Consider the following 25,067-nt stretch of genomic DNA (forward strand, 5'->3'; position numbering starts at 1 on the left):
CCTGATGAAGCCCTGCAAAGTGGGGCGAAACGTTGGAAAATAAATAGTTGTAAACTATTTTTGTTTCTCTTTTGACCGCAACCCTGACCATCTCCCTATATATAAGACTTTATTTAATTCACTTATTGCCTCTACTGGACCACTCAACCAATGTACCCCAATTCCAAAGACACAAATCTTTATCAAAACCAATCCCAAACTAAATTTATCCAAACCTTTTTAAACCACATTATAAAGTAACAATTATAAAACAAAGAACCTTAAGAGTTTTGTCAGGAAAGCTAAAAAATCATCACAAAATATTTAAGGACACAGCAAAACACAAAAACAATTTTTCACTTGCATCTAACACCTTCTCAAAGTAAGAAATGTCCATGAACTTCCCAATAAAATTCAGTATTTACAACACAGAAGTATACATGATTACTGAAGCTTTCAAATAAGGTAACAGGTCTTACAAAAACACAAAAATTTTAATTTTAACAAATTTCAATTCTGTATGAAACCCTCAAAAATATCCAGAGAGAACATGAGCACATGTTACATCATAATTAATAAATAACATGATACAAGAGGTCAATCATTCCAAAAACAATTTCTGAGTCCAGTGGCCACATCAGTCTTTAAGGGAATGAATGGGATAACAAGTTAGCTAAACTAGGGATACTTTTAAAGAAAATTGTTGCTTGAGTCAACCAAAAACAGGTCGGTGAATGGCAAGACAGATAAGCCTGGGAGTCAGGATCAAAGGGCAAGGATCACTTCATTATCTAAAAAAATATTAGCCTATGACTATGGCTCTTCAATATTAATATAATGCTAAACAGGAAAAACACATCAATATTAACAAGACTGAGGAATAACCATCGTCGTACAAATCATGATATAACATTAATTTCAAGCAAAAAAGAATAAAAAATGCTCCAGAAGCAATAGAGGACTCATTAGTGTTATCAGCAATTTATTTATCATAAAAAATACAAAAGCATTCATAGAAAATACCCATACAGAATCAACACATTCTTCTCTAAGGAGGGGCTAAATCAGATAGAAATAAAATACAGTTTAAAGTCATTTCATAAAAGAATGTAGGATATACTTCTAAAAATTAACTTTTATATAATTAAAATCATTTAATTCATGGTTGATTCATTGTGTTTAATTCACAATACAAGATTCCAGGCTGCATAGGGCTCTAGTGGAAAAAATAAAATAAATTTACTGGTAATTTATAAACGATAACAGTGATTGAACTTTAATATACACAATATAGGGAAGCAGAAATAGGTGATAACTGATGTAAACAAAATTTCACTATTGTGTACCTTTATTTTTTTTTTTTTTTTAAATAATTTATTTATTGATATTTACAACTGTATACACATATATACAACAAGTAAATTTGCTGTAGGTGACATAGTAACATGATAAAAACATGTGGAGAATCTACCCACTGATAGAACTCCAATAACATTTCTAGAGAAGAAGATCTCGAGCCCATCTTCTTTTCAGACGCCTAGGAGGATTATTAAGTAATGAAGGAGAAGCCAGGTTAGAAACAAGTGGATTTGGGTGGTTGAGAAGTTTATTATGGAAGGAACGGTATCTGGTTCTGGCCAAATCGGCAACATATGGAACATTGAGGTCCTGATGGATGACTTGATTTGTGACAAAGTAAGGAGCATTAAGGATTTTATGAAGGATTTTGGACTGTAAGGATTGGATTCGTGAGGAATTTGATGGTTTAGTGGAGCCCCAAAGCTCAACTCTGTATGTCCAGATAGGCCTTATAATAGTCATGTAGATCAGTCTTTTGTAATGGATTGGCAATTTAGACCGTTTGTCCAGTAAATGTTGCAATAGTCGGAATCTACGAGCAGTTTCTTGTCTTTTTAGTCTTGTATGAGGATTCCAAGTCGTTTGTTGAGATGTAGTCCTAAGTAACGGATCTGTTCGACAGGAATAAGTGGGGTATTATTAAAGGATATTGTAGGGGAAGAGGTCATGGGTTTACGTCGAAGGGTAAATGTGATTTGGTGGGATTTATTGGAATTTATTTTAATCCTCCAGTTTTGGCACCATTCTTCAAGGGTGGTGATGTGGGATTGGAGGGTTTGGGATACAATGTAAGGGTCATTGTTCACTGACAATAGACATGTGTCATCGGCATACGTGGTGAGGATTGTGTTAGGATGGGTTGGAATGTCAGCTGTGTAAACTGTATAAAGAATAGGACCAAGGATACTACTCTGAGGTACACCAGCAGACTGACGGAATAGGGATGAATAAGCGCTGTGCACCTTTATTTAAATTAATTATTCTTCAAAATAAATGGATAGATTAATATTTCTAATATAATGGAACTTTCAACACATCAATTATAGTTGAAGCAAGTTCTAATGAATTTCCATCATTACTACTTACGCGGTATATCCATTGACCATAGATGTATATAGCAAAACAGGAATGTCTAACCAGCCACAACGACGTTTCCTTTTAGTGGTAACTCCATACTCGTGCCCTCTTTCACAAAGGATATCTCCGATACCCTGAAAACATGTTTTTCTTAGACCAGTAATCAAACATCAATGAGTCATAATTCAAAAAATGATGTACAAAATATTACTATTTAACATTTAATTAATGTTGATTTACCCATTAGCAGGAACACCACCTGAGAGGTGGGTTTAAAACAATCCTTTTGTAATGGGGGGAGGGGAAGCTAGGCTTTTTGAATGAGGTTATCCAGCCACAAGTGCTTAATTCCTTTCATTTATTTCCAATGTTAATGGTAAGAGTTTCATAGCTACAAAAATCTCTGTTTGTAAATAACCCATCTTTGAGAGAGCAATAATTCAATGCTATGGTCCATTTAAAATAGTAATAATAGAATAGGTTATTATCTCCACATAACATAACATAGAACATATGTTTGACGGAGTAATATATGAGTACCCCCATATCAAATTTCTTAATTAGTTCTCCATCAGGCTATCAGAATGAAAAAAATTGTTTTCTCTTCCTTACCTCTTTCCCTCTCTTAATGAATAATAAAGACAAACCAATACACTGGGAAACATAGAGGCTTCAACCATGGAAAAGTCAGTAAGCCCCTTCCCTGATACAAGATGTTCCCCACCAGATAATGTAGTGAAATCATATTCCCATCAATAGTTATAATTGTATTTGATTAATTCTAAACAGTCCAAGCTAAAATAAAAATAATAAATCAATTTTTTTTTAGCATAAGAGTAGAACACTCCCATATCCGAAATAGTACAAATTTATTAAAATAAATTTCTAGAGTTCTTTTCAAAATAGAAATTGGAATTTGTCACAGAAGCCCTTGCTCCATTTGGTTCTGTTTTTCATAAGTACTTTAACAAAGAATTTAATTTATTTATTATTATTTATTCAGTTTTTCTCACTTATCAACAAAGTGTTTTGGCTTGCCACATAAAATGAAAATATAAGATAAGTCTGGTAAAATGAAATAATTAACAATATCTATTAAACATAATTTATTGTTTACTTCAATAAAGTCCATTAATATTGAGTATTTTAATTAACTGATCTTACCATCTCTTATTTGGAATAGCCTTGGAAACATTATTTTGGATGAACAGGGTTTTACTATAATTTCAATAATTTATTAAAAAGAAGAGTATTAAATATTTGTTATTGATTTGTGAAAAGGAGAAAACGAAAATTCAAATAAAAATATATTTCAAAACTATGAAAAAAAAATTAAGTTAACATAAATTAAATAATCTTACATCATGTAATTCAGTAGGGAAAGGGCCATCTCCTACACGGGTTGTATATGCTTTAACAACTCCAACAACATCACCAATTGTAGAGGGAGGTAAACCTAATCCAGTGCATACACCACCTATGCTACAATTCGAGGAAGTCACATATGGATAGGTACCTACAATAACAAAATCTTTAATGAGTAAATTCTTCTCAAGCAAAAATCAACATGAATAGAAAGAAACTTCATAAATCATAATAATTATCCTTCCATCAGTTTAATTAACAGTATTTAGATTTCTTAGAAAATGATATAGAGCTAGAAAACATTTTAACATAATTTTTGTTAAATGAAAAAACAAGGAAGAAATAAATTGTTGCTCAAGTCCTCTTAAGCAAGAGGTTGAGGAAAACAAGTTAAACATAGTTAAGCCTGACTTCATTATACAACAATGTGTGAAGGACTTCAATATTCATTTGTTGAAAGAGTAACAATTCATTATTTTAAAAAATAGATAATTTAAACAAGGTTGCTAAAAAATATATCTATCACAAGCATATAACTAACAGTATAATATTACTAGGGCTCGGATCTGAAACTCTGTATTCACTTAGTTATAAATAATAAAACATTATTTTTAAATCTAAAAAAGATTTTAAGCCATGTATTAAATATTGGAGCAAATACTTCAGTATTAACAATGGATAAACGTTGTAAACTATAAAAAACATTGTCGATGAGTCTATGCAATGTATGGGCAACACAGATAATACAGATGGTAAAACATATGCTACTCTATTGGTGAGAAACAGAAGCAATCTTTCTCATATATCAGACTCAGATTTTTATATGAACCCAAATGGCATCCTGCATTGTAATGATGGTATAGGAACTGTTCGGTTTCAATTTAAAAAAAAAAAATATCAGGTAAGGTTTACTAAGCTGGCCAGTAACCACAACCCCTACAACTACATGAAAGACATATCTCCCAAAAGCATTACTCATTTCAACGATATCCAAATAGAAATTGGAGTTTCTCAATGCATTCTGAATCTCTTCCAGTGGTTAAGAGAAGAGGAAATGCATTGTTAAGCCATTCCTCTAGTTTCCTCCTGAAGAATTTTAATGATGCATAATTCAGGGTGTGTAATGGAATATTAGCTCCGATAAAGGCCTTGCATAATTGAATATTCCAAACATTGGTGACTAAAATAGAAGCCTCAGCCCAGGCTGCCAAAGCCAAATGGGAAATCTGTAGTAATAATTTTCCCTGCAAGGCTGCAAGATTCATGTTTCTTACATGAAGATTTGATTCCTTTTGTTGCAAGAAGAGGATTGTCTTTTCATTTTTATCTGTAATATTAAAAAAAAAAATCTTAATATTGTTCATTGTTTAAACATTTGATTTATTAATTACGTTACGTAAATTACGTTTTTAATTTACAATAAAAATATCAAACTAAATTGATGTATAGTACAGCTCCAAATTTAAATATTTATCTACACAATATTTATAAATTATTAGGAAATTCATCTCTAGTATTACTGAATACTGCTGTAGATAAGGTTAAAGTATCAATACTGCTTTCAATACGATGCTTCAATTGAACTATCGATACCCAATAGTATCAGATGAAAATTGTCAATACTTTGAAAGTACATTAGAAGTCCATTAGTCCGGCATCCAACAGTCCGGAATGCCCGATAGTCCGGCATCGCTCCGGAAAATTGTAAAAATTTTGGTTTTCTCCAAAAGTGTGTCTTTAAAGAAAATAAAAATGCTCGAGAGCTATTCGGAAGTTTTTGGGGTAGTTCGGGATCATTCGGAAGCGCTCGTGATTTTCGTTCTAACTGTACAGTGACCATGTTTTCAAAACCTAAGCCTTCGAGTTCAAAAGGAGAGAAACGAAAACACGTAACACTGACTCTCAATCAGAAACTAGAAATCATCAAACGGCTAGAAAAAGGCGAGAATAGAAATGTTTTAATGAATGAGTTTAATATTGGCTCATCGACTATTTATGACATTTAAAAACAAAAAGATGAACTAATGAAGTTTGCTTCTCAATTGGTAGCAACTGAAAAATTGGCTTCTAGACAAACACTAAAAAAACCAAAACTGGAACAGCTAGCTAGTGTATTGTTCAAATGGTTTAGTGCAGTACGTTCTAAGGGTAACAGAGCCAATGATTGTTCAATAGGCAAAGAAATTCGGCCAAGATTTAGGAGTTGCTGAAAGTGAATGTAATTATTCTGATGGTTGGCTCAGAAACTTTAAGTTTCGGCATGGAATTCGAAGACTTGATACTTGATGTAACTGGAGAAACACTTTCAGCAAACCAAAACTCTAAAGAAAAATACAAAGACAAGTTTGAGTAAATCATGGCTTATCAGGTCTACCAGAAGATACTAAAGCCATCCTTCTTTTGGACAATCGCAAAGCCCACCTGCCAGTAGATGAGTTAGTTTCTGGAAATATTGTTGCAACTCTGTTCCCACCAAACGTAACATCTTTGATTCAACCCATGGACCAAGGGGTTATTCAAAATTTTAAATGCTTTTATAGAAGGTCTTTTATTCAAGGCCTGTTAAATGCCGACTGTGACGTGACTGATTATCAAAAAAAGTTTACAGTAAAAGATGCCATCTATGCTATTGGACTGTCTTGGAACCAGGTAAAAAATACAACACTCCAAAAATGGTGGAGAAAACTTTGGCCAGCTGCAAACCCTGCATCTGACCTAACTCTACAGACTGATGAGGAAGAAAACCATCAAGACGCTCTGACCAAAGTTTAAGATATCGTTAGAAGTGCTGACAATCCCTTGCAAAACCTGCCTGAAGATGAGGTTGAGGAGTGACTTCTAATCGACGAGAATAAGCCTGTTGAACAAGAACTAACCGATGAGGACATTATCAAAATTGTAGTAAAAAATCAGCTGGGCAGAAGCTGCAGAATCACTAAATAAGTTTATCTCTTTTGCTGAGGCTAGTACTAGCTACAGTGCTTCAGAAACTATTGATTTCCATATCATTAGAAATAAATTTTATACTAAATGCCAAAAGTCAAGAAAACAAAAAGACATTCGTGACTTTTTTAAATCTAAGTGAAATATATTATACAGTTCGAGTACATACATTATATGAAATGTAAAATCAACCTTGTTGTATGTATTTGCATACAGTATATGTAGTTTAATTATTGACCTAATTGTTCTTATAATTATCGCCCGATAGACCGGAATTTTCGGTAGTCCGGCACCGAGCCGGTCCCGAACATGCCGGATTATCGGACTTCTACTGTAATGGATGAAAAATGAAAAGTATCAATATTTCTTATACCAGTATCAGTTTGAGATGAGCTAGCTAAGCCAATAAGCAAAAAAGTCAATTGAATTAACAAAATGCTGGTAACACCGAAATATTGAATGGAAAATATAGAAACCTCCCTAGCTGTACATCAAAATAAGATCAGTAGTTAACTATTTTCTCAAAACCGATTGCAAGAATTCACAATTAAAAATAGTGGTTGAGAAGTATATATTTATTCTTCTCTATTTCAGAGTTAAGTAAACTGTTTCATACATATTTCAACATCATTTTCAATTTTATCAGAAAAATATATTTTTTTTTAATTCTATGAATAAACTCTACTATAGCCCCTTATGCCCAAATTTTTATTTTTATTAAAATTTAAAAAACTTACAGAAATATATATATTTTTTTAAAGAAGATATAACAACATACTGTAAATGTCATTTCTTCTTTACCAATCACTTTCTTTAGCAAAGATTTTAGCAATGAACTCATTTTAAGCATTATCAAGCTGAGAATCAGAACTACAGTATTCAATACAAAAAATTATTCACTCGTGCACAAAAGATAAAAACTGACAAACAGAAAGAAGAAACCTGTTTCTTACAAATAGAAGGAGAAAGATACAATTAATTGCTGATTTCTTCACGCAAATCACAGGTGCTGTTTTCTTGGAAATGACTAATATTTCCAAGCTGAATTTCAGATACCTCATCCAAAATACATATTTAATTTAGAATAAAAGTATAATTAATAATTCATCAGTTTAATAAAATGCTGAAAGATTTTATATACCCTGAATACAACAATATTTCATTTAAAGTAAAAAAACAATATTATATAAGATTTTGTATTTTAAATCTTGTATTAAATATTGGTAAATAAAAATCTTTCAAATCCGAGTCCTAATTATTAATTTTAAAGTTTACAAGAAAAAAAGGGAGAAAAAAATTAGGCCAATTAAAACTAATACTGCCAAGTGGAGGAATGGTAGGTAGGTGGTGCAATTAGCCATACATGATTCCTCACAGTTTTATTTAATTTTGTTTTACCTAAAGCTATCATTTGAGTTTTTTATAGCAAAATGTGATCCCAACTAATCTATTTAAAAAAAAATTAATAACTTACCAAAGTCAATATCTAACATTGCTGCATTAGCACCTTCAACTAATACTTTCTTCCCTTCTCTTAATGCTGAATGCAGATAAGAAACAGTTTCAACAACTAATGGACGGATTTGTTCAGCATAATTTTTATAACGTTGAAGTTCAAAATCAACATCAATTGTCAAATCTGCGAAGAGTTTTTGGTATGTATTGGCTAAGCTCGTGAACCTTAAGGTAAATAATAAAACATAAGTTTGAATTCTGTAAAATTATTCATTAATAATAAAATTGAAGCATTTTAATTGAGTAAAATAAAATAATATAATTAATCATAAATATATCATTATATTTTAAATCATAATTAATTATACAGCTATTAAGATAATAGATCATATTATGTCATATTATTCTACTCATTGAAATTATGAAACCATTTAATTATATTATTCAGCTATCCTAAATGGTTATGGAAGACAAAGACAAAATGATGGGATTAAATTTTTTCTTTCACGTATTTCTCAATTGTTGATGTTATGACTTAATTGGTTTTGATTTAGCATGGAATAAGATTTCTATTTCTTGATTAGAGTTTCCTTTTATTCATTTGCCTAAATTATTCTCCCATAAATCAAAGAGATTGCAGTCACTATTCTGAAATGCAATGTATATAGCTCTTAATTCGCAATAAAAATTTATAACATCATGGTGTCAGCATAAATAATCCAGCAGAAGCCATATGAATACATAAATGGACAGGATACAATGAATATTTATAAAAAAGAAGGATTAATATCAATGTAGTATTTCTTAATTTGAAACAAATATAATTTATTAAATATTTTTGGTGGAGCTCATTAAAACCAAAAACTTTTCTTAATAATATATTCTAAGATGAAAATTGAAAATTAGGTATTTAAAGGTTCAAAATTTATCAAGAAAACTTCAAGAATCTCAAAGATAAAATTTACTAAAATTAAAGAAAAATAAACATTCGCTCTTAACAGTTCTTATACTCACTTTTCTTTAAACAAATCAAAATTTCCCAGCAAATCAGCTATCCTCAATCCATTTCTATTTGCTTTGGATGAATAAGCTGGACCGATGCCTTTCTTTGTAGTGCCAAGTGACTTTCTGCCTTTTTCTAATTCTTGAAGTCCATCAACTTTCTACAAAATATAAAATTTCATAAATTTTAAGGTTATTTACACATATAACCGCAATACAACAGATAGGTCTGAGGGATTCATAATGATATTTATTTGTATTAAATTATGTTCTGAACTAATTTATTTTTATAGGATGTATGAATAATCTCATCAATAAATAAATTATATTGAATGTATAATGAGATATAAAAGTAAACAAATAATATACCTTTACAAAGATAAACACTTCTATATTACAAGTGGAAAGGATTCTATTAGTAAGATTGATATAAAAATATCCCTACAGATTATTTTGATTTTGTTGGGTTGATATCCTGATATCAACCATATAGATAAGACTCCTGTGTTTTGTTTTTTAACGTCTCCTGGAGACATTAGAAAACAAAACAATACACTTAAGGGCTTTATCAGGATAGAAAAGGAGGAACGGTTTAAGAAAACAAGTAAGATATTTCTTGCTCTATCTGTGAGAGGACTAATTAAAATTGGGGTCCATATTTCTTGCCAATAAAAGTCAAAAGAAATAATTTCATATTGAGTGATTGTTTTATATAAATAGTATCTTTTTTCTATACAAAAACCTACATGAAATGGTAACAATTCTCTAAATCTTATTTTTTTTTTTTTTATTCCATCAATATAAAAGTATTTTTAAGCAAAGACAAATATTTTGACAATACAATGGAAAGCCATGATGAAGTTAACAAATTAAAAAAACTTGATGGGAGAACGATTTATATTATTCCAAGTTTTCTTTTCATTTTACTACTTACTGTTTGTGTATTTGTGTGCTAGTTTGGTGTTTGATGAAAAATTGATTGGTAAAATAAAAAAAATATTTTATAGAAGAAAGATATAAAACTTTTTAGTTTGTGTGATTAGAATTAATAAAGATTCTAAATAAAACTTTTTAATGCTTTAATTTATGTGTTTCTTCCCATTATACCCACTGTCAATCCTAGATCAGTTTATTTGGCAATGTGTCCTACAAGATACATGTTCCATATCTCAGCCAAAAATGTACCAACACCAATAATTCTAAAATTAGCTAATCTAGACCTTACAGAATACCATAAACAAAAACCTTTTCCCTAACCAAATTAAGGGTTAAATAAAAAATGGATACAAATTTAACTAAATTTTAACTCAAATAAATAATTAAGTTTAAACATTGAAAAATATTTTTTTTTTAAATTACAGCAATATTTGCAAATTATATGAATATAAAAAAATTATTCGTTGCAGTTTCATTATTGATATATGATATTTATAACTCAAATGGTCATATAAATAACATCTTTTGCTGCCCATAGTAATAATTTTAAATTAAAAACATGCATTCAATTCTTAAAATGATATTATCATATTCTTTTTATTACATAGACTGATATTTACAATTGAAAATACTGCAAGAAGTCATTTCAACGTGAATATGTCTATAGGTCTCTTTTCAAGGGACCTAAAAAATAGATCTTTTTATATACAACTTTTAACTATACTGTGAACAATTTTTTAATCTCTGGACGCTCTTTTAAATCCATGAGCCTTGTGTTTATATTTTGCCAAAACACTTCTAGTGAATAATATAACTAATGAAATTGAATTATAAAATTTTTCACATTTTTTATTCCCTAAATAAAAAAAAAAAAAAAAAAAGGATTCCTTAGCAAATCAATAATTAACATTTCATAAAGATTCTTTAACCTTACTGAACTTAAAATACTAGATAAAATGACTGCATAAATTAAACAATCACGCTACTCCACCTCTGTGTGTATTTTTAGCTTGGTGATACAAATGAAAATCATTAATTTAAGCCTAAAATTGTGATTTATAATGCTTTAAACTAGTATAGGTTAGGTGCAAGAAGAGTTACCATCACAGTGACCAGTTTCAAAGAAAAACAAAATATAGCAGTTAAAAGTGGTGGTTGTAATAAATTCCAGCTCCTGTGGTAGGCAATCAAATGAAATCAATCCTCATTTTTGAGAGAAAGAGCCTTCGATGAATATCTGGTCCTATCAATGTTAGTGATCACTGGAGAAGGAAAAATACGAGTTATTTGGGGAAGCTAGTAGTATCAAGCTTATAAAGACAGGAAGTCTTTGCTGAGCTGATACGTTGCCTGGATGAATATGGATAATACCCCTAAAGAATCCTAGAAGGAAATCTCCACCGAGTTAGAGGTTGAGGCCGATCAAAACTCATATGGGAAGACAGTGTGGTATAGGATGTTGGGAATGAGTAACTGGAGAACAATGGCACAGGACCAGAACCCTTGATAAAATCTAAGATCCATATTGGGCTGTAGTATCAAGTGAGAAGATGGTAGGCAATACAAGTGAAAGCATACCTTATAGTTGACCAATTTTCATTTTAGGATTAAAAAGATCTAAGAAAATGAATTATTTTTCAAACATGATAAGGAGTAATTAGAATTTTGAAGAAAACTAAAATAGGATATATTAAAATTATAAATAATTATTTAAAATAAAACTCAGGAACAAGCACACATAGAGATAGCTCTAAATTAATAAGGTTTTAATCAAATATAAAAAATAAATAAATAAGGACCATTTTTAGCCAAGGGAGTTGGGGCATCACCTAACCAACCTCGTAAGTGCAACGGCATCAGTTCGAATCCAGCCTGGGGTGGCTGACTTTTATTTTGTGGCAGCCCTATGGAATAAAAACTTGACTCTCTCAACATGCTTAGAACAGGTTGGATACCTCTTGATAACCCTCTGTATGTCAAAAATAACCAGGCGGGAAAAAAAATAAATAAATAATAAAAAAATTATTACCTGGTGAAAATCAAAAACCAAATGGGCTCTATCTGATATTAGCAATCGATCACGCCAACCAACTAAACCTTTACTTTCATTCTTTTCTAATTCATCGAATAAATCAGGTAAATGTACAACAACACCATTTCCTAAAAAAAGAAAAAAGAATTAATATATAAACATGTAAGATCAAATTAAAATAAATATTTTTTATTTTAATAAATAGCATTCAAATAAATAATAGTAGCAGACTGGTACTGTTTTTCAACCAGTTGATAAATTCGTATTAAGAATAATTGAATTTAGACATTTTCTTTAATACTTAACAGTAAACAATAATTAAACCATGAAAATTAAAAACACTAAGTCAGTTAAACTAAATTTTACAGGAAGATGAAAAAACTTTTCACTCTCATCTGGGTTAACAGCTGTTATATATAAATAATTCTAAAACTATCTATTACATCATATGTACACAACGTTACATGTCATAATAATACATAGTGTCCCCCAAAAGTTTTCGTGGTAAAACTAGATCAATATCATGTCCCTAATCAAGAAAGTGATCCACCAAGATTGCTTAAAGATTGTGCCACTCAAGGCAAGGAAAAATTTTCACCACATTTCCTACTTCATGTTATTTAAATCTCACAATTGATACACAACTTCTATTAAGATTGTTTTATTGAGCACAACAATACACAAGATTAATTGAAACATCACCATGAAAAATTTGAATGGTGACATTCAAGAAAAAATAATAAATATAGTATAGCAACATTAAAGAGAAAACTGATATTTATGTTAGGTGAAAGTATTATATTAACCCTGAACTAATCACTGAGACTTCATAGCTAGGCCATACATGAACGGATGTTTTAGGTGGGTCACAAACTTTTGGTGAGAACACGTGGGTCTGAATAATTTGAGACATAAAAACTGGAAAAAGATTAAACCTTTCACACAGGCCATCCGTAGCTAAATGGTTGGGCGCAGTCTTACCATTCTGAGATCTATTAGCGGTGCCGGTTCAAATCCAGCCTGTGGCATTGACTAGTTAATGGCCAAGCTCCGACGTTTCCAGTACAATTTTGAAACCAATCATTCATACGATTCACAGAGGGTATGTCAGTTTTAAACTTTTCAATGATAAGAAAAGAATTTATATTTCTTATGGAATGGTTATGGAAGCACTAGCATAGCAGAGAATTTAAGACTTTATTATAATTTTAAAAATCTGGTGCAGTACACACATTAAACGACTTTCACTCACCCCCCTAGAGGGCATAAATTTAGAACAGAAATTTATTATTCTTTGGCTACAAAAATTTGTTTTTCAGAGTTTCTTGAGTTAGAAATAATGAATATCAGCTTCGTTCCTGCAAAAAATATGACAGTTTAACAAAATAAAACAAAGCCTTGTACAATTGATTGAGATCAGGCGAATTCAGCTGTTATTCAGTTATTCACCCTACCCAGGCCTTCAATATGTAATTTTAGTTCCGTATGACTTTTCCTTTTTGAGGTAGGCTGTTCACAAACAGAATATTTTGATATTGGTCCCCTATCATGGGAAAAATCCTCCAAAAACTCATTTTGAAACACCTATAACCCATCCTTGATTCTAATCCTAGATCACCACTTAGGATTCCGAACATCTCAATCCACTATCCAGCAATGTCATCATGTGGTGGACATTGTCTCGTCTTCTTTGGAGCGCAGAATGTACTGTGAGGGAGTCTTTTACGATGTAGAACAGGCTTTGGATCGAATCTGGCACCCAGGACTGCTTTACAAACTCTGTAAATCCTACCTCCAACATACTTTCTCATTATCCGTTCCTTTCTCACTCATAGACTATTCAAAGTAAACCACAATGGTTTCTATTCATCCCTCTTCTATCAGTCCACTGGTGTTCCACAAGGTAGTATCTTCGGTTCCATCCTCTACATTGTCTATACAGCTTACATTCCAACCAATCCTAGCACTATCCTCACCACTTACGCTGATAACATATGTTTGCTTGCAGTTAATAATAATCCTTTAATTGCATCTCAAACTCTCTAATCCCATATCACAACTCTCAAAGAATGGTACCATAAAATCAAAATAAATCTCAACAAATCCCATCAAATCACCTTTATCCTTTGCCGTAAACCTACTGACTGCCCAACAATATCCTTTAATAATGTCACTCTTACCCCTGTAGAACAGATCTGCTACGTTGGACTACATCTGGATAAACGACTAACCTGGAATCCTCACACAAGACTGAAAAAACAGGAAACTGCACGTCAATTTCGACTATTACAGCACTTGCTAGACAAATGGTCTAAACTTCCAATTCATAACAAAAGACTGATCTAAATAACAATTATAAGGCCTATCTGGACATACAGAGTTGAACTTAGGGGTTCCACTAAACCTTTGAATTCCTCTTGTATCCAACCCTTATAATCCAAAATCCTCAATGTTCCTTACTATGTCACAAATAAAATCATACATTAAGACCTTAATGTTTCATATGTAACCGATCTAGCCTGAACCAGATACCATTCCTTCCACTATAAACTCCCTAACCACCCAAACCCACTAGTTTCGAACCTTGCTTCCTCTTCAATTCCAAACAATCTTCTGAGGCGTCTGAATAGAAGATGGCCACAAGACCTGCTAATGTAAATGCATCATTAGAGTGCTACCGATGAGTAGTTTCTCTACACGCCTGTATCACTCAATTATAAACTAAAATGAGTTTTAGTCAAAATATCTGCCTATAACTCCCCGAATAAATAATCTTTTGTTTGTGTTTTTCTTTCCTGCTCACTGCACCCCCTAACTAGCTTCTCTTCTCATAAACTATAATCAAATTACTGTATGTATGTATATGAATGTACAGTTGTAAATAGCAATGAATAAAAAAATAAAATAAAAAATTGGTCAGTTATCAAAATTAGGTCCTGTAAAATAACCCTTTCAAATTCATGTCAACAGATATCATTGGGGGGTTTTTAGTAGTAACTGCTTAACAAAGAAATACATGCACTTGCTTGTGGATCATTTTAGTAAATATTTTAGTTTTTATTAAACAAAATGCATATGACTTTGATAAATTAATTAACCAACTGACAAAGGAATATGAAATGAAAATGTTGCTCAACAAATTTACTGTAATATATACAAAAAAAGGGAATTGATCAAGTTAATAAGTCAGTGAACAAAATCATTTCCAAATGTATTTATAAAGCAAGATATAAGAAGAAACGTTAACAAGCGAATCTCTTCCATAGTACCTAATTTTTTCTTAGTCTTTTCCTACTAACAAAAAGAGCCATCGACCAAAAGAAGAATAAGCTGGTTACTAACCATATGATAATCATAACCATATGTTTTAATTTTAGAATTATTCATTTAATAATCAACAGAGTATTATGTATGTTGGTAAAAGATTATTTTTTTCCGGATAAAAATCATTAATCAACTGTTTTAAGTAAGTTTTTATAATATAGTAACTTTTTTATATTTCTTTATATAAACCTTTGTTTTAGCATTGCATTAACTCATACTGATTTGCAAATTTAGATAGAGCAACAAGGTAAAAAAATCTACAGTTGTAATACATCACTATTGATACCAGTAGTTAACTGCTGACTAGGTAATACCTGGCTGAAAGTAAGGAAGTCTTATCGAATCAAGTCGAGGAGTAAAGAAATGGTATAAACCATGTGAGTTTTGATTACTAAACTGCCTTAAAAAGAAAATTCCAAATCTGTAAACCTGCCTTAAGAACTTAAATTAAATTAGTGGAGATGGGCAGGGGGGCAGTCAGAAAAAAAAAACACAAATAAACATAAATTATTTATTCATACCGACGTTTCGACCTGACTTTCAGGTCTTAATCAGGGCTATAAAACAAAAAGAGATAACGACCATGATTCAGAGAAAAAAAATATTTTTTAGACTAAAAAATTTGGAAATATACATAAAAATGAATTGAAAATATAAAATAGTTGATTAATAACCATGGAATTAGATAGTAGTAGATTGATAACAATATAAGATGATATATAACATTATATAGGTAAGAAGTAAATAGGTAAGTCTTACCTATTTAATATTATATTTCATCTTATATTGTTAACAATCTACTACTATCTCATTCCATGGTTATTAATCAACTATTTTATATTTTCAATTCTTTGTTACGTATATTTCCAAATTTATTAGTCCATTATTTAGTTTTATTTCTCCCTGATTGATGGTTGTTATCTCTTTTGTTATATAGCCCTGACGAAGACCTGAAAATCAAGGCCCTGTTTCATAATAAAGTACAAACTAACACTATTAGTCTTGTAGATTTATCTTAATTCAATTACACAGACTTCTACAATAATAACTTGCACTTTAGTATTTTTTAATTCCTGTAATATCACTAATAGTCATCCCTATCATGAAAAAAATAAGTATTATTATTATTAACACACTAGTTTCTACACTTGTACTATGAACTAATACTATTAGTTTTCATTATGAAACGGCCCAGGTCGAAACATCGGTACGAATAAATAATTTATAATATATTTGTGTTTTTTTTTACTGACTGCACCCCCAACCATCTTCTCCACTTCTTTATCTACAGTCAACTATCTACACCTCAACTTAAATTAAAGATTTATAAATTATATTCATAAAAATATTTAATAGTACTCAATGAATTATTCTAAAACCACATTTAAAATTTTAATATCTGTTTATTTAAAAATGAAGAAAGGTCTATAATTTTATATTTAAATATTTACCTAATTGAACTAAGGTAAATGGATGATAACCAAAATAAACATACCAATTATTGATTTGCATTTTGGATTTATAATTCCACTTGGCAATAAATGAAAATCATATTCCTGGTGTTCAACAACGACTGTATGTCCAGCATTATTACCTCCCTGTAAAAAAAGAGAAGGTAAAATCATTATTTCATAATCTAAGATGCAATATTGCAATTAAATGGGCCGTTACTTAAAAAATATTTATAAAATCTTGTAATAAACTTTAGAAGACATACCAATGAACTTATAACTGAGGAATAAGTAGATTAAATTCTATATTAAACTAATAATAACAAACTCAGTGATACATGGTTTATCATTTTTAAATCATTAATTACAGTAGCCCAACTTAATAAATTACAAATAAATATTATAACCCTGTTTTGCCTCCTTTAACAGCATGCAAAACTTTAATAGGTGTGTTTAATTAAGCGTCATAAAAGGATAAGGATCACAAAAATGTACCGAACTAATCATAAGAGGATTAAATTTACAGGTCAGATAAGATCTGGTTAAACCTGGAATAACGGAGAGAACATCCTTATTAATATGAATCATGACTTTGTCATAGTAATGCTTAAATACAACCCCTAAAGATACTTTTGAAAATGAAGAGACTAGGTAAAAAAGAATTGAGTAATTATTTCCTCACTTTGAAATTGAAGAATGGTAAGCCTTTAAGAAGTTAATAATATAATCACGATAGCAGAAGTATGGGAAAAGTATTATCTTGAATTTGTAACACCTGTCTACAAACTGCTTATTTACCATAGGGAGCAAACCAGGGCTGCCACAAGGAGGTTCAAGAAAAATTCTGGCAGGATTTTAAAAGATGGATAATTACAAAACAAATGGGTTGATTAAGAAATTTCTCATAATAAAGAATAATCACTCCATGTTTTTAAGCTATTCATCCAATTTCTATTAGTATGATGGATTAAAGGATTTAATAGCTATTAAATAAATGTTTACATTCTACATAACTTCGAATAAAAGGTTATTAATCCAATAGTCTCATAATTTTGAAGCCTATATTTTGTTAAAAGTACTTTCTATATATCTGTAGTCAACATGATTTTTAGAACCAATCGCTACCAACTTTTTTTTTAACAACTTATAGCAAATAAAACACAATCAAATCAATCTCTCAAAAGGGGGCTGATTATCACTAAGAAAAGATAGAACTTTCTTTTACAATATACCACAAAACAGATAACATAGAAAAAAGTTACTATTTGTTAAGTTGATATTCTATATTACACTCCCAAATAGTATGATTTATATTAGCTTTAATAGTACGGCATTTAGTGAGGTAAACAAAAAAAAGAGGAGAAGCTTCCTTCATTTATTGGTCGAGCAATATTAGAATAATTTTACTTACTTACAAGATGAGGCTATGCACATAGGATCGCTGATTTCAATTTTTGGTGATTGTAGGTTGAAAAATATTAGAGACATGTCTGAGGGTTCTGGCTACTGGCTTGTTGATCGATGTCCCTTGTTCACGAAACAAATTCATAACCCTACACAATGCTATCTAAATACAACATAACTAAAACTGTTGGAAAGCTGAATTTCCGCTCTTCCAACCAATATGAATATATTTGAGATATAATGCTTTTATAAGAGAGAAAAAGCAGTTTCAAATCAAGAAAAGTTTCTCAAACATTTTATTTTACATCTCCGGTTTTAATTTGTTAGCAAAAGTACAGTTTATACCATTGAGTGTTGTTACATGGTCTAAAATTTTGAGTAAAAAAATTGTATTTTTCGATTACAATCAAAATTCATTTTAAAGGGTTTTCTGATGTGTGAAAAACGAATATCAGCTTTTTTTTCCATTAATAAAAACGAAATATTTAATTCAACTTTGCTAGGGCTGAATTACTTTTATACTGTGCTATGATTTGGGCATGTAGGGGTAATAATATACCATTCAATTTGTTTTTGGATGTAAAATAACAAAATAATATTGCCAATTGAACTTCAAACAACATATATTTGACAGAAACAGCAGCTATGGAAACATTACTGTAACAATTCAGACTGACTGACACAATGTGGGCCAGGTAAAATATTTACTGATGTTTATGAAAATTTGTATTTAAGGGATTTTGAGAAATCTAACAACAAATTTGAATAACTTCTTCTGAAAAAAATATTTTGAGCTACTATGTAAGAAGCAATTTTTGTGATTTAGTGTGCATTTTAACTCATTCCATTCAAATGATAATACTTTTTTGTTATTCAACATTAAAAAAACCAAATGGTATATTATCTGGTTCTAATTCTATACTAAAAACCAATAGATTGGTCTACAATAACCATTGAATACATGTAAAGCATAGGAGGCATACGATTACATAAAAAATTTCTAAAATTATAAAATTTTTTTGATCTACTGAACTGAAAGAGACTTTCGATTATTGTAATTTTTAATATGTGTAAGCTCAATTAATACAATCAACAATCTCCTGTTCTTTTTCTATACCAAAAACCATTGGTTTATAATAACCATCAAATATATTTAGAGAAAAAGCTGCATATAAGATAACAAATTTCTTAAACTATGTAAAATATTATACTTCTCCGCTCCTAGGACATATTGCCAAGAACCCTCGGACGTCTGTCCAAAATTTTTCCACCTAGCATTACCAAAATAAGTTTCAAAGCAATCAGTGATTCCATGGGGGTTGGCTCCTCTTGTTAGACAAAACAAAAAATAAATCAACCAATGGTGTTGGTAATAATCGAATACCATATTAAAGTATTCATGCAAATTAAGCTCCGACCTCAACTGAACAGGATCCATTGGATGATTTATTTATATCTAGAAAGAATATAGTGGACGGCAGTCAACAGGTGTGATCCAATTGAAGCATTGATAAGAATAGTGAAGATTATATTAAACAATAAGATGACTTGGGAATATTTATTAAACAATTTGATTTGATTTTCAGGACTGATTAATTTTTCATGATATAATCAATTTATATATAAATAAATAAGATTACAATTGCACAACATAATAAACTAGTGATAGGTAAATCTTTAGTTCTATAAAAAGGTAGAAAAATAATGTGACTACATACAACAGACCTACAGAAAGATGAAAAAGGGACTACCTGTCCTATTGCAGGTTAGGATTTCAAATACACACTCTAAAGAGTTAATTAAGGTACATAAGGTCTTACATTTTTCTCATTCATAATATTCATGTTTTACTGCATAAGCCACAATGAAAGTCCTTGACAACAATGTATAATTTAGCTAAAGATATTGTAAACAGGGTAATACAATCAGGACCCAAGCCAGATTAATTAATGTGAGTTTTCAATAAAAGCATTTTTCTCATGACCACTGGTACAAAATTAAACATCACATCTATTTCCTAATATCTTTACGCCTTAATCCGATTATGTAAATTACATCATAAAACGTAGTTTCTAACACTAAACAATTAATGATAGTCATGTATAACCTTGAATTATAGTTAAAACATAACATTAGTACATATATCTAATCATGTACATAGCATAAATAATAAATTATTGCTTACCTGGCAACGACAGACCAAATCCACAGTTATAGCAAGCATATCTACAACTTTACCTTTTCCTTCATCTCCCCATTGTGCTCCAAGAACAACAGTAACTTTATTAGGGTTAGTTACTTTCGCTTCACCATTCATATTGAAATCTTTAAACAAATGTAAATACGATAAAAAAGCAATCCAAGACCAGATCACAGAGTATTCAAAAAGCATAAGACTGTTTTAACCTTACTTCTGTATTAACAAATGCAGAGATAGAAAAAACAGAAATAAAAGCAGAAACCAGCAAAAATATATCTTACAAAAACTTGTTAGATACAAAAATAAGAATGTAATAACCCAACATTACAGATTCTTAAAATATAAGATTATACCTATAAGAACTAATAAGGAAACTATAATCAACAAAATGGCCGGTAGAGTTCTATCTATAAGCCAAAACACTACGCTGTTTTAACATCTGTGACGTCATGGACCTGAAAAGCACTATTTTACTTTCAAATATGATGAAATATTAATCTAAATGATGGTGGATTGTCTCTATTAGATTACTAATAAACGACTTCATGGCTAGTTTTTTTTAAAATCATTTAATCTGATAGTAAAATTACTCACCCAAAAGATAACTTGAGAATTATCTCCGAAAAAACAAAAAACGAATTATATATATTCAAGAGCTTTAGGGAAAAAACATCGTTTGACATAAAATGATGTAATTGGTGCATAAAATATATTGAATATAAAAAAAAAAAATATTACAAAAATTTTAACTGATAGCAAATATATTGGTTCTGTGCGTCAAACAACTATTTCAAATAAAGCGAAAAACGATTTTTAATTTTAAATGGAATAGAGTAAAGTTATTGGCCTTTAACCAGTCATTTACTTATTTAATAAAATGAAAACAGACCAAGACCCTTTTGAAAACATAAAAAATTCTGCAAATAAACATACGGCTATTAGAATCATGGAGTTTCGACGTCTGGTGGTGCAATCAGAGATAAAAGCATACCAAATTTTTTTTAAAATAACGATTTAAAAAGTCATACACTGTGTGTATAACGATATAAATCAATTTAAAAAACATGTAACCAATATTAAAACGTATTTGGCAATAAATAGGTAAGATCCCATATGGAGCATCGACTACAAGAGTTAGCCTTATGTAGCATTTGCTACGATGGACATAAATATAAATTAGATCAACAAAATGGTAATAGTTAAAAGCTATTAGAATTGTCACATTGTAACCCCAGTCTACAGTACAATATGTGCGCCACAATCAACAACCTATTTATGGCACATTGTGAGATGTTTCAAGCAAATCAGTGATATTTCAATCTTAAATTATGTATTAGAAGATTATTGATTGACCGTGTGTAAAGATGAAAGGAATATGGTCCGGGTGCGGTCAAAAAAGAACAAAAAAATAGTAATGGAAGATTATTGATTGACCGTGTGTAAAGATGAAAGGAATATGGTCCGGGTGCGGTCAAAAAAACTCAAATAGTAGAATTATACTATTTTATTGAGCCAACGTTTCGCCCCACATTGCAGGGCTTCGTCAGGGCTATTTTGACTATTTTTTTTTACTGCCGTCAAAATAGTCCTGACGAAGCCCTGCAACGTGGGGCGAAACGTTGGCTCAATAAAATAGTATAATTCTACTATTTGAGTTTTTTTGACCGCACCCGGACCATATTCCTTAAATTATGTATGTAACAAAAAAGAATTCTAATCACGCCAACGTTCTTAGAGTTTATTATAATCTCTCTCGAAATAAGCCTCAATTATTCAACTTGACTACCGCTCTCCAACAAAATGATAATTAGTACTTTTTGATCGAGTGAAAGACGAAAATCTAATGTAATTTTCAATATTTGATGCCAAAATATTTGAAAAAATTGCTTTTACCCTTCAAAACATTACTATTTGAAAATGTATTATAAAGCGGATTAAAGATGCATTTATTGAAAAAACATCACGACGTTTGATATGTACCTCTTCTGGTTGGCCAGGGATTCTTTATCTTAATTAACTGTCTTAATACCTCAAGAGTCTGTTATCCAAAAGTTTTATTGCATTATAAACCGAGTTAAATGAGTGAAATAAATGGCTTCTATAAAATTAATTTCAATTAAATACAAAATGGGTCGATTTATTACCATTTTTGCTTGAGCCCTACTTGAAGTTTTGGATCTGTTCAAGGTTTTTTTTTCGATTTCAGGGGCTTTTTAAATATTGCTCGATTAAACTATCTCAAAGTCTCTCCTTCCCGTTTTAAGCTAATATTTCGAAAGTGATATAGGGCCCTCGCTCCCCGGGGGTTTAGCGGGGCGGGTCAGGCGCGGAAGGATGGCCTTTTTTTTTAGCGTTACGATCTCCTCTTGTGGGGATTGTGATATGTCGTTCATCGACCAACCTACTCGTTGTAATTGTCCGTTCTTAAAGACAGATAAGTAAGGCTACCATGGAGGGCGGGAGTGGAGGGTTTGATGCCGTTTTTCGATTTCAGGGGCTTTTTAAATATTGCTCGATTAAACTATCTCAAAGTCTCTCCTTCCCGTTTTAAGCTAATATTTCGAAAGTGATATAGGGCCCTCGCTCTCCGGGGGTTTAGCGGGGAGGGTCGGGCGGGGAAGGATGGCCTTTTTTTTAGCGTTACGGTCTCCTCTTTTTTGAGGTTTTTTGAAGGAAAATGGTAAGGGTATCAGTCAGAAAAAGGCCTTAAAATAGCACAAACAACTGTTTACTGTACATCAACTTTTCGACCATATACTATGTACCCCATGTATATATACAACCCTATACACAGAAACACACATTTTAAAAAAGAACTCACAGATTGGTGCAAGGAAAATATATCTGATATTTTGCATTTTAATAAAACCTGTAAAATGCAATAAAACGATACCAAGAAATGCTCAAAGGATTGAAATTATCTTAGCATATATTATTGCTGTTCATTGTTAAACATTGTGATGGGCTGAATGAAGATGTTTGATCTTTTTAAAAACTTTCTGCTTCACTAAAAACTTCCTAATAAATTACAGCGGTCTAATACTTGCTAATCTATGGAATGTTTACTTTCAAATTAATTTTTATTGGTTTATTTCGATTTGAAATTTAATCACTTCATGTCTAAAATCACTTAATCTTTTCTCATTCACTAAATTTAAATTGTCGATGCGTTAATTGCTGGCCATGAACACTATAAAAGAAGATGGTTGGAGGTGTGGTCAGTGAGGAACAAAAATAAGTAGAAACTTGTTTTATTAGCGCAGACGTTTCGGGCAGAATTTCAGGCCTTCGTCAGAGCGATTTCGATCATAGATCGGTTCGTTTCACAGACCGCACCGCCAGTCAATCTCCTCATCCTCATATATTTAAAATGGTTAAACTTGCTACCTTAGGCTATATATATATATATATATATATATAATGTGTATATATATAATTATTTATACATATATACACTGATGTCACAAATATCGATTATTTAGATTTTCTTCATTACTGTTGGTTACAACTAGGTACATATTAATAGGTGGGTTTGTTTTATAGAGGTTGTTATAAATGCTAATTTGAGTCAAATTTGTGTGTCAAAATGATTCTTAGACAGCCTTGAAACTGTAAGCTTTTTTTGACACTACTTGATAAAAAATTTTCTGTTGTCTTTTCAACCTCCATTGACGAAGACCCCCATTTTTAAAGGCTCTTTGGGGGTTTGTTAATCACTTTAAGTTCGCACCAGTTGACAGCTGTGACCTTGGGTTTTGCGGTAATAATTTAAAAAATCTTTATATATTGCCAGCGTGTCAGATATTCTTTGCATGGGATTACAATTTGTTGGCCTTTCCAGGGTCTAATTGAAAGCACACTACTGACCTAGCTGACTTAATATTCTTTTAGTTGTTCATGAGACTTGTGATTGATAAAAATCATGAAAATCTAAATAATCAATATCTGAATCTGATACTGTAAGATTAATTCACATACTGTATTACTATTTCAGTAGTTTTTTTAATTAAAAACAAAGCAATAATCTATGATTAATATTTACCCCTCTTTACTTTTATTAATTTTTTTCTCTTCAGAATCATGAAATGAAATGTAAGTATAACATATGTTTTGCTTTGTTTACATATGTGTATTGTTATTCACTTATTTTTCATTTAGATTAAGGGCAATGTAAATCAGAATGAATTAGTAACATGACAATGTAATATCCTTTTTATCTAAATTTCATAACTAGTCTTCTCACCTTATATTCTCTTACATTAGTACTAAAAAGGTAATAATTTGTTAATAACATATTAAACTGATGATATAAAACAGTATCTAAATGAATTGTAAAAAAAAAAAGAAGCATTCGTCATGTCTAACCAGTTTTACATTTGAATTTAATTTAATTTAAAAATCAAAATCTCAAGTTTTATTTTTGTGGTAAGGATGCATTTGTATCTTAAATAAATGTTTATGTTTTTAGAACATTACAAATTACTTAATACATACTATATATTATGATTATATATTATTATATAATTATTCACCATGTAAA

The 25,067-nt window shown here is 30.6% G+C and overlaps 1 protein-coding gene across 4 annotated transcripts in view; it reads right to left on the reverse strand.

Moving 5' to 3' along the window:
• AdSS (adenylosuccinate synthetase) overlaps window positions 1-21,139 on the reverse strand; it is a 24,765-nt gene extending 3,626 nt beyond the window's left edge. Inside the window, exons 1-8 of one of the 4 annotated variants that reach the window (XM_014422539.2) lie at window positions 21,122-21,139; window positions 20,513-20,652; window positions 16,968-17,070; window positions 12,146-12,276; window positions 9,193-9,341; window positions 8,198-8,403; window positions 3,777-3,931; window positions 2,425-2,549 (exon numbers count right to left, since the gene is read on the reverse strand). In XM_014422539.2, coding sequence (XP_014278025.1) covers window positions 2,425-2,549; window positions 3,777-3,931; window positions 8,198-8,403; window positions 9,193-9,341; window positions 12,146-12,276; window positions 16,968-17,070; window positions 20,513-20,644 — 1,001 coding nt within the window. In that variant the 5' untranslated portion in view covers window positions 20,645-20,652; window positions 21,122-21,139. Of the gene's footprint in view, window positions 1-2,424; window positions 2,550-3,776; window positions 3,932-4,755; window positions 5,108-8,197; window positions 8,404-9,192; window positions 9,342-12,145; window positions 12,277-16,967; window positions 17,071-20,512; window positions 20,653-20,738; window positions 21,020-21,121 lie in introns of those variants that run through there. The other 3 variants (XM_014422538.3, XM_014422537.2, XM_014422540.3) reach the window with 3 other exon arrangements.
• Window positions 21,140-25,067: the final 3,928 nt, after the last annotated feature.

This window comes from Halyomorpha halys, unplaced genomic scaffold (genome assembly GCF_000696795.3).
Source record: "Halyomorpha halys isolate HHAL.00 unplaced genomic scaffold, Hhal_1.1 Scaffold375.1, whole genome shotgun sequence".
NCBI classification, from domain to species: domain Eukaryota; kingdom Metazoa; phylum Arthropoda; class Insecta; order Hemiptera; family Pentatomidae; genus Halyomorpha; species Halyomorpha halys.